The 17,062-nt window shown below is 38.4% G+C and overlaps 2 protein-coding genes across 2 annotated transcripts in view; both read left to right on the forward strand.

Moving 5' to 3' along the window:
* Positions 1-17,062, forward strand: part of LOC148114678 (complement factor H-like) — a 156,782-nt gene that overhangs the window by 93,045 nt on the left and 46,675 nt on the right. The gene's annotated exons all lie outside the window — the stretch shown is intronic.
* LOC148114680 (uncharacterized) lies at positions 6,608-16,538 on the forward strand. The gene is made up of 2 exons (XM_087888817.1): positions 6,608-6,745; positions 15,993-16,538. The coding sequence occupies exons 1-2, from the start codon at positions 6,608-6,610 to the stop codon at positions 16,536-16,538; spliced, it is 684 nt and encodes a 227-aa protein (XP_087744943.1).

A 17,062-nucleotide genomic window follows, 5' to 3' on the forward strand; every position in this document is an offset into this window, starting at 1 on the left:
AATTCCTATTTGTTTTTCAATTCCCCCTTCTCATTTAAAATATCTCTATACCTTACAATTTTTCCCATTTCCATCACATTTGGATATGTTAGTGCCTCCATCGTGGAGAGCCAGACTGGCATTTTCAAGAAATGTTTTTCCTTGATTTTTGCCCATACTGAGAGTAGGGCATTTCTAATGTAGTGTCCCTGAAAGTATTTATGTGCTATATATTTCTCATGCCATAGAAAGACATGCCAGTTGTAAATCGTGTCCCTACAGTACACCTAATTGTCTATGTCTCAGGGTTATCCATTCTTTTAGCCAGGTAAGGGAAGCTGCTTGATAGTATAGTTCCCAGTTTGACAGCCCAAAACCTCCTCCATTGATAGAGTCTTGCATTAATTTCAACCTAATCCTTGTCTTTCTGCCTTGCCATATAAATTTGGTTACCATTCTATTTAATTCCTTGAAATATTTCCTTTCTAGCTTTATTGGAATTGTTTGGAACAAGTACAACAGTCTCGGTAGGATATTCATTTTGTCCCAGTCTTTAAGAAAGGAAAAGAGATGAAGGAAGCTGGTTTTAGAGAAGATAGCACTGATTGAAAAATATTCAGTCAACAATGTATCATTGTATGCTGCCCTCATTGATCTTGAAGCAGCTTTTGACTCTGTATTCAGGACCAAATTATGGGAGTAGCTGGAAGTTGCATCAATTGATTATCTCCATTTAGAGGTGTGGAAGTGCACTGATTAGAATTCTCACTGCTCACTGCCAGATGTTTGAATCTGATCAGCTCAACGTTAACTCAGCCTTCTGAGGTCAGTAAAAAAAATTTGAAAAGTTTTTCAGTTTTTCAGTTTTATTTCTTATACACATAATATAAAATGTACATTTTCTTATACATAATTAATCATATACATGCTTTCCTTAAAGAAAGCATTAAAGAAAGCATTTTAATTACATTCGGAATTGCTCTTCTACCCTTCTTCCCTCATTTCGCAACAAACCTTCTTCTTCTCCCCCTCTTTCCCTTCCCTCCCTCCCTCCTCTCCTCTCCTACTTTCTCCTTCCTCTTCTCCTACCTCATCCTACTTCCCCTTCCTTTCCCCCATTACTCTCTTCTTTTCCCCTTCTCATCTTCTCTCCTACTCCTGTCCCCTACCCTTCCTTCCTCTCCTTTTCCCTTTCTTCCATTCCTCTCCGTCCCTCTCCTCTTCCTACCCTCTACTCCTCTACTCCTCTCTCCTTTCTATCTTTTTTGCTGTGGAATATTCTTCTTGTTTGGTATCCGAGCAACTCCTGTATTCTAATAGTATACACTTTCTTTCAATTTCTTTTCAGATTTATTCTATCAGTGCTATCATCATAATTGTACATTTATTCTTATTATCTTCTTTCTTTCCCCCCCTCCTCCCATCCTCCTTTATCATTTACTCAGGTGTCATCTGGGTTTCTATTTCTTTTTTATCTTCTCCCTCGTTTAACTTTCTATTATCTAAATAATTTATCTATCCTCTTATCTTCATATTTTTTTTCTAACAGGGGTGAAATGCTCCCGGTTCGGACCGGATCACCCGATCTAGTAGCGATGGAGGCGGGTGGTTTGGAGAACCAGTAGCAAAAATCCTTCCCCCCCCCATTGCCCAGCTGAGCCGTGCAATCATCAGAGGCTTTATTTATTTATTTTTAAAAGCATTTTTTCTACAACCTCTTTGGCCTTTTAAAAGTTAAAAAAAAAAAGCCTCTGATCACCGGGCGGCTCAGCTGGGATCATCAGAGACTTTTAAAAGCATTTTTTCTACAACCTCTTTGGCCGAAGAGGTTATAGAAAAAATGTTTTTAAAAGGAAAAAAAGGCTCTGCTGATCAGGCAAGTCAGCTGGGATTGTCAGAGGCTTTAAAAAAGAGAGAGAAAGCCTCTGCCGATCAGAAAAGTCAACTGGGATCGTCAGAGGCTTTAAAAGCATTTTTTTACAACCTCTTCAGCTGAAGAGGTTGTAGAAAAAATGATTTAAAAAGTAAAAAAAAAAAAAGTTGGCCATGCCCACTCAGTCATATTACACCCCCCAAGCCACGTCCACAGAACCTGTAGTAACAAATTTTACATTTCACCACTGTTTTCTAACCATATATAAAATCTTCCCCATGTCTTGAAATACAGTGATTCCTCTTTATCTCTTATTCTTAAAGTTAATTTATTCATTTTCGCACAGTCTAAAATCTTTTTACTCTTTCCCATACTACCAACAAACCATTCCTTACATAATGTCTCTGGAAGTATCCATGGATCCAATTTTTTTCCATACCATAAGAAAGGATGCCATCCTAGTTGTAAGTCATGTCCTTCCGAAGTCAACAGTCTTGTATTTCTCAATAAGATTCATTCTTTAATCCAAGTTAACATCGCTGCTTGGCGATACAATTCCCAATTTGGAAGACCAAATCCTCCTCTAATTCTGGAATCTTGAAGCGATTTAAGGTTAATTCTCGCTTTTTTCCCTATATTTGTTTGGATTGGATTGTCTGTTTGATGTAAAATGCTACTCCTCTTTTGCTTTGACAAGCCAAAGTTATATAAGATGTCCCTAATTTTATTCGCTCCAAAAGTTTTTTATGTTGCTTTCTAATATAATAATAATAATAATAATAATAATAATAATAATAATAATAATAATAATAATAATAATAATAATAATAATAATTTTATTTCTATACCGCCCTTCTCCCGAAGGACTCAGGGCGGTTTACAGCCTATTTAAAAACACAGACAAAACAGCAATTAAAATTTAAAATAATTAAATAAATTTGGCTCAGATTTAAAACCCCAAAAAATTTAAATACCCCAATTTAAAACTATTATGTTGATAGTCCGGCCTGGCAGAACAACAGGGTCTTCAGTGCGCAGCGAAACACCCGGAGGTCGGAGATCTTACATATTTTCGGGGGCAGTTCGTTCCACAGGGCTGGGGCTCCCACAGAGAAGGCACTTCTTGTAAGCATATAATTTCTAATTTTAGCTTGTCTGTTTGATGTAAAATGCTATTCCTCTTTTGCTTTGACAAGCCAAAGTTATATACGATGTCCCTAATTTTATTCGCTCCAAAAGTTTTTTATGTTGCTTTCTAATATGCACTTCTTGTAAGCATATAATTTCTAATTTTAGCTTGTCTAATTTATTGAATATTTTCCTTCTCTTTATTGCTAAATTTAATCCATTTATATTCAAAGATATTATTTTAATTTCTTCTTACATTTCTTATTTATTTATTTGTTTTGTCCATCTAGTCATTCTTATCTCCCTTAGTTCCTTAACTTCTTTCACCCTCGCTCCTTCTCTTAACGCTCTCTCTTGTTCTTTCATTGTCTCTCTTGGTTGTTCTTTCTTCTCCTCCTGTTGTTCATCCCCTTTTTCTTCCCACAACCTTCCTTCCTCTTGGACATCTATGTATTGTTTATAAAATAACTCTGCTTTCTCTACTGAATCTAATCTGTATCTTTGTTCTTGCCAGTTCACCAATATCCTTTCTGGAATCAACCATCTAAAATTTATTTTTCTCTTTATCAAACATTTCGTGAGAAATTGATATTCTTTTCTCAGATCTCTCACTCTTCTTGGAATTTGTTTCAGTGCCACTACTTCTCCCCCTTTGTATTTTATCGTCGTGTTTCTCATCAATTGCAATATCCCTGTTCTCAGTGTTTCCTTGGTGAATCTGACATGAATTTCTCTAGGAAGATTATGTGTCATCGCATATCTTGTGTGAACTCTGTATATTTATTTATTTATTATTCAAACTTCTATACCGCCCTTCTCCTTTTGGACTCAGGGCGGTGAACAGCCAAAATAAAAACATTTATACATAACATTACAATTAAAAACAGATTTAAAATAATTAATAAATTTGGCCTGTAATTTAAAACTTGTCAATTTAAAATCAGTATCAAAATTTTAAAACCAACCCTAAAATCAAGACAGACCGGCTAACTGAAAAAAGTAAGTTTTTAGGGCCCGACGAAAAGTCCAGAGGTCAGAGATCACTTGTATCTCTGGGGGTAGATTGTTCCAAAGGGTAGGTGCCACCACAGAGAAGGATCTCCTCCTGGGGGTCGCCAGCCAGCATTGTCTGGCCAACAGCACCCTGAGGAGGCCCTCTCTGTGAGAGCGAACCGGCTGGTGGGAGGCTATTGGTGGCAGAAGGCGGTCCCGTAAGTACCCCGGCCCTAAGCCATGGAGCTCTCTAAACCTTGAAGCGCCCCCAGAAGTCCACTGGAAGCCAATGCAGCTCGCGCAGGAGTTGAGTCACATGGGAGCGCCCCGTCGCTCCCATAATCCCCCACGCAGCTGCATTCTGCACCAGTTGGAGCCTCCGGGTGTACCCCAAGGGGAGCCCCATGTAGAGAGCATTACAATAGTCCAAACGAGAGGTGACGAGTGCTTGAGTGACCGTGCGTAGGGAGTCCTGGTCCAGAAAGGGGCGCAACTGGTGTATCTCATCGATTCCACTTAATATCCCTTCCTTACTTTCTTCCATTGCTTCTGCTGTTATCTCTGAAATTTTCTCTGCTAAATTTTCTCCCTTTTCTTCTTCAATGTTTTGAAATCTTAAATAAAAATCAACTTTATCCATTTCCAGGGTTATAATTGTTTTTTCCTGATTTTTATCAGTAATTGTAAGTCTATAGTCCATCTCTTCAACTTTTTTCGTTGCTTTTTCTTTTTCTTCCATTTGCTGTAATCATTGTTCATTTTTCCCTAACATTTCTTTAACTTCTTTCAATTCTCCTACCATTTTTTCCATATTTCCTTCCATTTTTTCCATTCTCCCATCTACCTTGTCTAATCTTGTCTTAAGATCTTGTCATAGTCTGTAGCATATTTTTTTAATTCTGTGTTGACTTTGTCTTGATCTGATGAAATTTCTGTTGTCTTTTGTCCTGTAGTACCAGGTGTTGTTGATATTGATGGTAATGATAAATATATTTTTTCTTCATCTTATATTTTTTCAAATATTACTACCCAATTTTATAATCCAAATACTCGATTTCTTTAAATTCAAAATGCCCTATCAGACTCTTCAGGTTCTTGATACTCTAATCCACATAGATTTTATCCATAAACCATACAAAAAGCCAAGAACAATCAAACAGCCCAAAAGGGCAAAAAGAGAAGAAAAAAAGAGAAAGAAAGAAAAAAAGGAAGGAAGGAAAGAAAGAGAAAGAAAGAATGAAAGAAAAGGTAAAACCAGGTCAGCGCAAAAATAAGAATTCACTAGTCAAAAACCCAGCTGTTTACCCAAAATATCCAACCAGGCAATAAAAATATGAAAAAACATATCTCCCCCCCAAAATATTAAAAAATAGAAAAAACAAAAACCCTGCCAATGAACTCTTTTAAGTCCAGGAAGAGGGAATTTCTACATGAAAAAAGGAAAAGGAAAAGGCACAAAAAGAGAAAAACCAAAAAGAAAAAATAATATTCTAAAATACCACGATTCCAAAATCTTCCAAAGTTTATAACTCCATCAAGTGAAAGGAAAAAACGAACAGCTTTCTTTCTTTTTTCCCCCTGCTATATATTCCCCCTTCTGTTACAAAGTCACAAGACTACTTCTTATCAAAATCTTCTTGCCAGTTTCCAAAATATCCCAAGGTCACTCCCTTCTCATCTTTTTATTTATTTATTTATTTATTTATTTATTTATTTATTTATTTATTTATTTATTTATTTATTTATTTATTATCCGTATTTCTATGCTGCCCAACTCTCGGAGGACTCTGGGCAGCTTACAACAAGGACAATATGAACAATATACAATAAGAGATGTTAAAAAACCCATACACACCGCTCATGGCCGGATCTCGCAAGATCGCAGCGGCGAGATCAACGGCCCCAAGCCTGCTGGAAAAGCCAGGTTTTCACCATTTTCCGGATGGCCAGTAGGGTGGGAGTGGTCCGGGCCTCAGGAGGTAGCCCCATGTAGAGCGTGTTGCAATAATCCAACCGTGAGGTGACAAGGGCATGAGTGACTGTGAGAAGAGCCTCCCGATCCAGGTAGGGTCGCAATTAGTGTACAAGGCGAACCTGTACAAAGGTCCCCTTAGCCACAGCTGCCAGGTGTTGCTCTAATCTCAGCTGTGGGTCAAGGAGGACACCCAAATTCTGAACCCATTCTGAGGGGGACAGCTTCTCCCCCCCCCCCCCGGGTTAAGGATGCACAATCGACATGGTCCTTGGGAGGCAATACCCACAGCCATTCGGTCTTGTCTGGGTTAAGTCTGAGCCTGTTGACTCCCATCCAGACTCTCACAGCCTCCAGGCACTGGCACATCACATCCACTGATTCACTGAAATGATGCGGGGTGGAGATATACAGCTGGGTATCATTGGCATACTGCTGATATCCCACCCTGTATTGTTGGATGATCTCCCCTAGCAGTTTCATGTAGATGTTGAATAGAAGGGGGGAGAGGAGTGAGCCCAGAGGCACTCCACAAACGAGGGGTCTTTTGTCCTCCTATCAACACCGACTGAGACCAACCAGAGAGATAAGAGGAGAACCACCGTAATATGGTGCCTCCCACTCCCAACTCCCTTAGTCAGCCTAGTAGGATACCATGGTCGATGGTGTCAAAACAGAACAGACGAATTGAGCAGTTAGAAGATAAGGAGGGAAATTTAATAAAAGATAAAGGAGGAAAGGAAAGAATTGCAGTGGATTTTCATAAAGAATTATACAAAAAAGAAGAAATCTTAACAGAGGTGACAAAAAATTATATTGAGAATTAGGATTTACCTAAAATACCCAATTTAACAAAAGAATTATTAGAAGAGGAAATTACCTTAACTGAAATTGAAAAAGCAGTGAAGAAACAAGGAAATCTGAAAACACCGGGTACAGATGGACTCCCCGCGGAGTTATATAAAACAATGTTTGAGGTAATGGGAGAGCATATGAAAGACTTATTTAATGAAGTTCTGGGGAAAGCAGAAATTCCCCATTCATGGAGAGAGGCCAATATTAGCCTAATTCCAAAAAAAGATCCCCCCTCGACAGATATAAAAAATTATAGACCAATATCCCTCCTGAACTCCAATTATAAAATCTTCACAACAATTTTAGCAAATAGATTAAAAGGCTTCCTGAATGAATTTATACATATTGACCAAAATGGATTTTTACCATCACGCCAATTACGAGATAACCTGAGAATTATGTTAAATATACTGGAATATTACGAAGATCATCCTGGTAAACAGGTTGCACTAGTTTTCATAGACGCCCAGAAGGCATTTGACAGGGTCAACTGGGAGTTTATATTATTACAGCTAGAATATATGGGTTTTGGACAGAGATTTATAAACGCAATCAAAGCAATTTATCCCAAACAAACGGCCAGACTATTGATAAACGGGGATCTGACGGAAGAATTTTCTATTGGCAAAGGCACAAGACAGGGTTGTCCCCTATCCCCTTTATTATTTATTCTATCACTAGAAACCCTACTACGAAAAATAAGGAATGAGGAAAGAATAAAAGGCCTTAGAATTGGACAACAGGTATACAAAACCCAGGCCTTTGCGGATGATATGGCTTTTATTTTAGAAGACCCTACAAAATCTAGCCCATACTTATTAGAATTGATTGAGGAATTTGGAGCAGTCGCAGGATTATTGATTAATAAAAAGAAAACAAATTTATTAACGAAAAATATTTTAGAGGAAGATAAGAGGAGTTTACAGGAAGTGATTGGATTGAAAGTAGTTAACAAAATTAAATACCTGGGAATTTGGTTATCTGGCAGATGCTCGAGTATACAAGAAGACAACTATAATAAACTATTAATTAAAACTAGGAAAGATTTAGATAAATGGGGTAAAATTCAACTTTCACTTTTGGGATGAGTAACAACAGTTAAATCCTATATTCTACTGAAATTTAATTTCTTATTTCAAACGGCTCCAGCGAAACTATCCAAAAAATTCTTTATGGAATTAAATCAAATAATAACTAAATTTATTTGGCAGGGGAAAAAGCCACGGATTAAAAGAAAGATGATGCAGGAGATAAAAGAAAGAGGGGGCCTGGGCTTACCTTGTTGGGAGAATTATTACTCAGCAGCTTTGTTAGTATGGGTAAAAGAATGGATTACCCTAGGTAACAATCGTCTTCTTAAATTAGAAGGTTATGACCTACAACAGGGCTGGCATATGGCTCTCTGGCGAGACAGTATCCCACAAAGTAAATGGTTTACTAGACATTATATAAGAAACATCTTAATTCGAAACTGGGAAAAGGTTAGCAAAAAATATTATATTAAAACACTGTGCTGGATATCACCGGTGGAAGCACTGACATATCCCAAAATCTACAATCCGATAAAGAAATTAATATACAAGGAGTTATTGAATGCACAGGGAAATTTAAAATCTAAACAGGAATTGAATTCTCTAGGACTACAAATGGACTGGTGGACCTATTTACAGATTCAATCTAAATTTAAGAAAGATAGAGATGGGAAAGGTATACATGTGGACCTACAAGAATTAGATAAAATTTTGATGGGACAAGAAAAAGGCATGATTGCAAAAAGTTATAAATTATTAATGAGATTAGAGATAGGTGAGGAGATAATCAAAGATACAATGATCGCTTGGGGGAAAAACTTCAGTTACTCAATTCACTTAGACAAATGGCAAGGGATTTGGTGGGAGAATATGAAGTCAGTAGTATCCATGGCATACAAAGAGAATATCTATAAGATGATATACAGGTAGCACCTTTCCCCCGATAGATTGGCAATGTTCACTGGACAATCGGCTGAATGTTGGAAATGTGGGCAGGAAAGAGGCAGCTATAATCATCAATGGTGGACATGCCCGGAAGCAGTTAAGTTTTGGGGGAAAATAAAAAAAATGGCTTAATGAGATTGTAAACCAAAAGATTGATTGGGCACCAGAGACATGCTTGCTTGGCTCCAAACCGGATAATATTAAAAAAGACTTATGGTACCTAGCCCATCACAACGGCGAGATTGATATACGCACAATTTTGGAAAAATAAAAATATCCCATCGGAGGAAGCAATTATAAAAAAGATTTTGGACTGTGCGGAAGCAGATAAATTGACTAAAAAATTAAAAGATAAAGATCTAACTCAAACATGTTTATCCTGGGAAAAATTATATACTTGGTTAGCGAAGAGAAAGATACAACCCAATTGAAAAAGAGGAAAAGTATTTATTAAGAAACCTATATTATACTAACAAAGTGAGGTCGGATAGACCTAATTGATGTACAAGGAGATATAAGTCGCTCTGTCTCCCTCGGAATATAATGTACTTACAGATATGTTTGTTATTTGTTATATTGTCTTGTATGTTATTTATATGGTGTGTTGTTATTTTTTGTTTTTTTTTTTAATGGAAAATGTAAATAAAGATTATTTTTTTTTAAAAAAAAGAATAATTAATTTTGTGAAGTTACAATTGTTCAATTCTTACAAGAATAGTAAGCCCACTATTTTTATGACTTACATTTTCTTAAGTAATAAAGTCCAACATTTTAATATAATTGGTTACTTCTATAAGTATCTTTCTATTTATATATTCAAACACTTAATGAAAAAGAAAAAAGAAAAAGAAATATAGACATGGCTGTTCCAATTAGTTCCATTTTCATACATCAAATAATTTCCCCATATGTTCCTCCGAACCACATCTTAATCATTTCTACTTCATCACAATATATCATTAAAACTATTTCATCAATTACAATTTCCTTAATTAAAATTTAAAAATATTCTGACTGTTATCCTCTACTTGCTTCCCCTATGAATTATTTCAAATCCTCACTTAATCATTTTTATACACGCCACCATAAACTATTAACAGTATTTCAATTATTACATTTTAAACTTATTCATATTTCTCAAAAAAGAAAAAAAAACAAAACTCATCATTATCTAGATTTCAAAAATATAAATGATAATATTCCAATTATTATACAGTTCATTTTCACCATCATATACTTTACCATTATTACTTGCTACAATTCACATTTCAGTTCTAAATGTATACCACAAATTCCTCTTTCATTTCCTTCTCCTTTTCTCCCTTTTCAATTTTATATTTACCTTTCTTTCCCCTTCTTTCCTGCACTTTAAAATCCTGATCTCTCCTATGTTGCCCTATGTTGCCTATTGTTCCCTCTCTCTCTTTTTTTTTCACCACTGTTTAGCCCGCTGTTTAACCCAATATTGTCATTCTGTATATCAAAGTTCTGAATTCTTCTCTTCTGCCCTATATTTCCTCTTTCTCTCTTTTGTGTTTTTTCACTGTAAATCCCAGTGTAATCATTTAAATTCTTTATATCCTTTCTATTCCACTCTTCTTTCCATTTTTGTCTTTTTCTATCCTCCCTATTTCTTTCATTGTTAATCCCAATGTAATCTTTAAAAACCTCTTTTTTATTATTACTATCCACATATTCAAATACATTTTCACATTTGGTTTCATTTTCTTTATCTTCTTTATCTTCAGCCTTTGTGTCTCGCTTCCTCCTCTTTGTTTCCTTATCAGCTTGCATATGTTCTTTCTCGTTTTTTATGTCCTCAGATTTTGTTTCCCCGTGTATCATTGTAATTATTTCTCTTATTTCCATTTTCTTTTTTTCCCAATTAAATTTTTATTTTTAAACAAAAACCAAACATAAAAATAAAATCATCCATTACAATTACAGAAAGTGTATCGATCGGTTACAAATCTTTTGTGCTTAATCCCATATTCATCATTTACAAGTTGTCTCATGTTTATCAATCTACTGTATTTCTTTGTATTATTATTCTCATTTGTCATTTAACAACGGCATTTTCATCCCATTAAAAAAAAGAGCCCTTTTCATATATTATATTATTGCCTTTGTTCCATACTTCATAATTCATTTCCATTTTTATTATCTAGCCATTGATAAAATAAATCCCATATCATATAATATTGTTTGTCTTCTTGTTCTCTAATTTCAAATGTCAATTTACTCATTTCAGCACATGCTATAATTTTCTTAATAACCTCATCATCAGTAAGTAGCTTCTCTCCTTTCCAATTTTTAGCAAATACAATTCTAGTTGCTGTTAAAACATTCACAGTTAAATATTGCAGTTCTTTGCTATATATTTCTGGTAAGATCCCCAATAAAAATATCTCTGGTTTAAAGTCAATGTGTTTCTTTATCATTTTTTCCAACCACGTGTGTATCTTAGTCCAATATCTCTTGGCTTCTACACATGTCCACCACATATGGTAGTATGATCCTGGAGTCTGATGGCACTTCCAACATTTTTCTGATTTATTCTTGGACATTCTGGCTATCCTCGTCGGGGGTAGATGCCACCTGTAAAACATCTTATACAAATTTTCCTTATATGCTGTTGACATTGTCATTTTATAATTTTGCAACCACAATTTTTGCCATTTCTCTAAATCAATCCCATGACCAAAATTTTTCCCCCAGGCAATCATTGTTTCATTAACTTGTTCTTCTTCCAGTTTTACTTCTAATAGATAACCATACAGTTTTTTAATTACATAGTCATCAGAACTTGTTAAAATTTTATCTAAATTCATCAAATTACTGTAAAAACCCTCTGTCTTAGAATCTTTGTCATATCTAGACTGTATTTGCATATATGAAAACCAATCCATTTTTATCTCTTGTTCTTCTAATTCTTGCTTCGATTTAAGTTCACCCTTTTCATTCAATAATTCACAATATCTAACAATTTGTTCCTTTCTAAATGTTATTGAGTGTTAGAATGCTTCAATATTCAATGCTTCAATGCTCCGGACGGCTCCTGATCTCCGCTCCTTCCATCGGGACCTGAAGACTTGGCTGTTCAAGCAAATAGGCTGACTCTGATTCTGGGTTTTATTATTTATTATTTATTAGTTAATTTGGTTTAAAATGGGATTTTGTTGTACATGTTTTTAACTTGTGTTCGCCACCCTGAGTCCTTCTGGAGAAGAGCAGCATATAAATACATTAAATAAATAAATAAATAAATAAATAAATAAATAAATAAATAAATAAATAAATAGTAGATAACCAGACTGGAATTTTTAAATAATGATATTTTTTTATTTTCTCCCAATTTGATAACAAAGATTCTCGTATAACATGTCTTCTAAAATAACCCTGTGTTTTTGTACTCTTATACCACAAAAAAGCATGCCAGCCCAACAGCAAATCATATTCTTCTAAGGTCAACAATCTAGCATTTCTTAACGTTATCCATTCTTTAATCCACATCAAATTACTAGCTTGATAGTATAATTCCCAATCCGGCAAACCAAAACTCCTCTTGCTCTAACATCTTGCAACAATTTTAGTTTTATCCTCGCCTTTTTACCCTGCCAAATATATTTTAACACAATTTTATTTAAATCTTCAAAATACTCTTTTCCCAACCTAATTGGGATTGTCTGGAACAAATATAAAATTCTAGGCAATATATTCATTTTGATAGTTGATATCCTTCCTATCAATGATAATTGCAAGTTCTCCCATTTTGCCAAACCTGTCACTATCTGCTGTTTAAGCTTATTATAATTATTCTTCTTAAGTGTACTACACCTTGCTGTCAAATGTATCCCCAAATACTTTACCTTGTTCGTGACCTGCATCCTTGATACTTCCACCAGCTTTTCTTTTTGTTTTTTAACATATTTTTTGTCAAGATCTTTGTTTTATCTTTGTTTATTTTCAAACCTGCCACCTTACCAAATTCTCCTATTTTGTCTATCAGTTTGTTTATTGATTCAATTGGATCTTCCAAAATAAACACCATCCGCAAATGCTTGCAGTTTATATTCTTGATTTCAAATTTTCATTCCTTTTATTTCTTTTTCTTCTCTAATATTTCTATTTAGTACTTCTAATGTTAACACAAACAACAGTGGTGACAATGGGCAGCCTTGTCTCGTTCCTTTTTGTATTTCAATAGCTTCTGTCAATTCTCCATTTATCATTATTTTTGCTATTTGTTTATGGTATATAGCTTCTATGGCTTGAATGAATTTTCTCCCAAAGCCCATCTGTTCCAATTGTAATAACATAAATCACCAATTCACATTGTCAAAGGCTTTTTGTGCATCTAAAAACATCAAACATCCGTTTGCTTTTCCGGGTGTGCCTCATAATATTCCAAAGTGTCCAATATTATCCTCAAATTGTCTCTGATCTGTCTTTTTGGTAAAAATCCATTTTGATCTGAGTGTATAAAGTTATTTAAATATCTTTTAAGCCTTTCTGCCAATATTGTAGCAAAGATTTTATAGTCTGAATTTAGCAGAGATATAGGCCTATAGTTCTTGATTTGTTGTGTGTCAGCATCCTCCTTTGGGATAAGTGTAATATATGCTTCTAACCATGTTTTGGGTATTTCCTTCTTTAACATTACTTCATTCATAACTTCTAGTAATGGGAGACTCAGTGTTTCCTGGAGAGTCTTATAATACTCCGCAGGCAATCCATACGGACCTGGCGCCTTCCCAATCTTTTGTTTTTTAAGTGCTTCAGTCAGTTCCATCATTGTTATATTTCCTTCTAACATCATCTCAGTATCTTTTGTAATCTGGGTAAATTCGCCTTATGTAGATATTGTTTAACACTTTCTTCCTCTATAATTTCTTTTTCATATAATTTTTTATAATAGTCTTATATAATATTTTTCTTCTCATCTTTCCCAAATCTCATTTGTCCATGTTCATCTAATAATTGGGCTTAGGCTGGTCTATTTTAATGCTAGGTCTGTGGTCAATAAAGCTCCCCTCATTCGAGATTTGATTGAGGAGGAAACCGCAGACCTGGCATGCATTACGGAAACCTGGTTGGGCTCAGAGGGGGGTGTCCCTCTGACTGAATTGTGCCCACCAGGTTTCCGGGTGCTGCACCAGCCAAGGGCCCAGGGTAGGGGAGGGGTGGTGGCGGTGGTTATTAGGGAGGTCCTTAGTCCGCGGGAGGTCACTGCTCCTAAGATTGATGGATGTGAGGCCCTCCTCATGAGGTGGGGCCAGTATGGTCAGTTGGGTCTGTTGATTGCATACCTGTCTACCAGCTGCGTTTCAACAGCCCTGCCCGCGCTGCTCGACGCCCTCTCGGGGCTGGTGGTGGAGTTTCCCAGACTTATTGTTCTGGGGGACTTCAATCTGCCGTCCTTGGGTGTGGCATTGGGTGTGGCTTGGGAGTTCATGGCTTCCATGGCAGCTATGGATCTGACTCAGATTATCCAAGGCCCGACTCATGGGGGGGGCACACGCCCGATCTGGTTTTCGTCTCGGAGCAGTGGCGAGATGAGTTTGGTGGGGGATCTCCTACTATTTATCCCCTGTCATGGACCGACCATTATCTCCTTTGGCTAGGCTTCCATTACTCTGCCCCTCTTTGCTGGGAGGCAGAACCGACGATCTGGTTCCGTCCCAAGCGCCTGATGGACCCTAAGAGGTTCCAGAAGGAGCTTGGGATGATCCCTCTCTCTCTCTCCCACGCCCCAGTCATGACCCTGGTGGAGGCCTGGGAAGAGGCTGCTGCTGGGGCTCTGGACTGGGTTGTTCCTTTGCGGCCTCTGACTCATCGCAGACCCCAATTGGCTCCCTGGTTTACTGAGGAGCTCCGGGGGATGAAGCGGTCTAGAGAGCTGTTGGAGAGCCAGCCGTTCCAAATCTGACCGATTTCAATTAAGTTCGGCCACATAGGCCTACCTGGCAGAGTTGGCGGCAGCAAAGCGCCGCTACTTCGCCTATGTCATTGTGTCCACAGAGAATAGCCTGGCTGCCCTGTTTAAGGTGTCCCGCTCCCTCTTAAATCAGAGGGTGAGGGACAATCCTTTACAGGGACGAGCCAAGGAGTTTGGTCAGCACCTGTCGGACAAAATCGCTCAGATGCGGGACGGCTTGGACTCTGACTGGACAGAGTCAGACGGAGGTGAAACAGTGGGTCCTGTGTTTTGGGAAGAGTTCGATTCTGTTACCCCAGAGGAAGTGGACAGGATCATGGGGAAGCTGAGTGCTGCCACCTGTGTGTTGGACCTGTGTCCCTCCTGCCCGGGAGGTGACACGACGCTGGATCCAGGCAGTGATAGCGGCTTCGTTGAGGGAGGGAAACTTCCCGACGGTCTTGAAGGAGGCGGTGGTAAGAAGCCGGCCTTGGACCCAGCTGTATTAAGTCATTTTTGTCCAGTCTCCAACCTTCGCTTTTTAGTGAAGGTTGTTGAGAATGTGGTTGCACGTCAGCTCCCGCAGGTCCTGGATGAAGCGGATTACCTCGACCCATACCAATCGGGTTTCAGGCCCGGGTACAGCATGGAGACGGCATTGGTCACACTGGTGGATGATCTCTGGAGGGCCCGGGACAGAGGTCACTCCTCTGTTCTGGTCCTATTGGATCTTTCGGCGGCATTTGATACCGTCGACCACAGTATCTTGCTGCGCTGCCCCGAGGGGCTGGGAGTGGGAGGCACTGTTCTACGGTGGTTCTCCTCCTACCACTCGGGTCGAATGCAAGCGGTGTTGGCAGGGGGGCAGAGATCGACATTGAGGCCCTTCACTTGTGGGATGCCTCAGGGGTCGGTTCTCTCGCCCCTCCTGTTCAACATCTATATGAAACCGCTAAGGGAGATCATCCGTGGTTTCGGGGTGAGGTATCATCAGTACGCTGATGATACTCAGCTTTATATTTCCACCCCGAACCAACCCAGTGATGCCCTCGACGTGATGGCCCGGTGCCTGGAAGCGGTGTGGGTCTGGATGGGTAGAAACAGATTGCAACTCAACCCAGCCAAGACCGAGTGGCTGTGGGTACCAGCATCTTGGTTCAGGGGAGAGGTACCATCGCTGACTATAGGGGGTGAAGTTTTGCCCCCGTAGACAGGGTGCGCAACTTGGGCATCCTTCTGGATTCACGGTTGAGTTTAGAAGACCAGATAACGACTGTGACCAGGGGGGCATTTGCCCAGATACGTCTGGTGCACCAGTTGCGTCCCTACTTGGATCGAGATGCCCTACGCACAGTTATTCATGTGCTGGTCACCTCACGAATTGACTACTGCAATACTTTCTACATGGGGCTGCCCTTGAGGACCACTCGGAGGCTTCAGCTGGTGCAAAATGCAGCCGCGCGGGTTGTGATGGGAGAATCCCGAGACTCCCATGTTACACCCCTCCTGCGTGGTTTGCATTGGCTACCGGTTGCCCTCCGGGTGAGATTCAAGGTGCTGGTGATGACTTATAAAGCCCAACATGGCTTAGGACCAGGATATTTGGCGGACCACTTACAGCCAGCAACGATATCCCATCGCCCAGTTCGCGCCCATAGAGAGGGCCTACTCAGGGTGCCGTCGGCTAGACAGTGGTGGCTGGTGGCCCCCAGGGGTAGAGCCTTCTCAGTCAGTGCACCCACCCTCTGGAATCAACTCCCCTTGGAGCTCCGATTAGCTCCTGACCTTTTCACCTTCCGCCAGGAATTAAAAACTTGGCTTTTCAAATCCCTTGTCCTGGACTGATGATGGGGTTTTAATTGGTTTTAAGGGTTAATTTTAATTTTTTTTTTTGAATTTGGTCTTTATTTTATATTGTGGCTTGTGTTTTATTGTTGTGAGCCGCCCTGAGTCCATTGTGAGATAGGGCGACATATAAACCGAATAAAATAAATAAAATAAAGCTTTCATAGTATTCCACTGATTTTGCAATGATGTATCCTCCGTTCTATTTTCTTTGAAGATAAAAGCCAATTCTTTCACCATTTTCTGTACAAAGTCCTTTTCTTTTAGTACTGTAGTATTTAAAGTCCATCTGGATTTTTTCCTTTGTCCTTTCCATCTCACCATCATTGGATTGTGGTCTGCCCAAGTATTAGCTTCTATGTCAATTTCTTCTATGTTCGAGGTCAATTCCATTGTCATCCCTATCATCTCTATTCTAGACCATGATAGGTGTCTATTAGAATAAAATGTATATTGTCTATTTTTAGCATTTCTTTCTCTCCATACATCTTTTAAATTTATTTCCTCTATCATCTTGAAAAAAG

This window comes from Pantherophis guttatus, chromosome 3 (assembly GCF_059756535.1).
Source record: "Pantherophis guttatus breed Tessera chromosome 3, ASM5975653v1, whole genome shotgun sequence".
In the NCBI taxonomy this organism is placed as follows: domain Eukaryota; kingdom Metazoa; phylum Chordata; class Lepidosauria; order Squamata; family Colubridae; genus Pantherophis; species Pantherophis guttatus.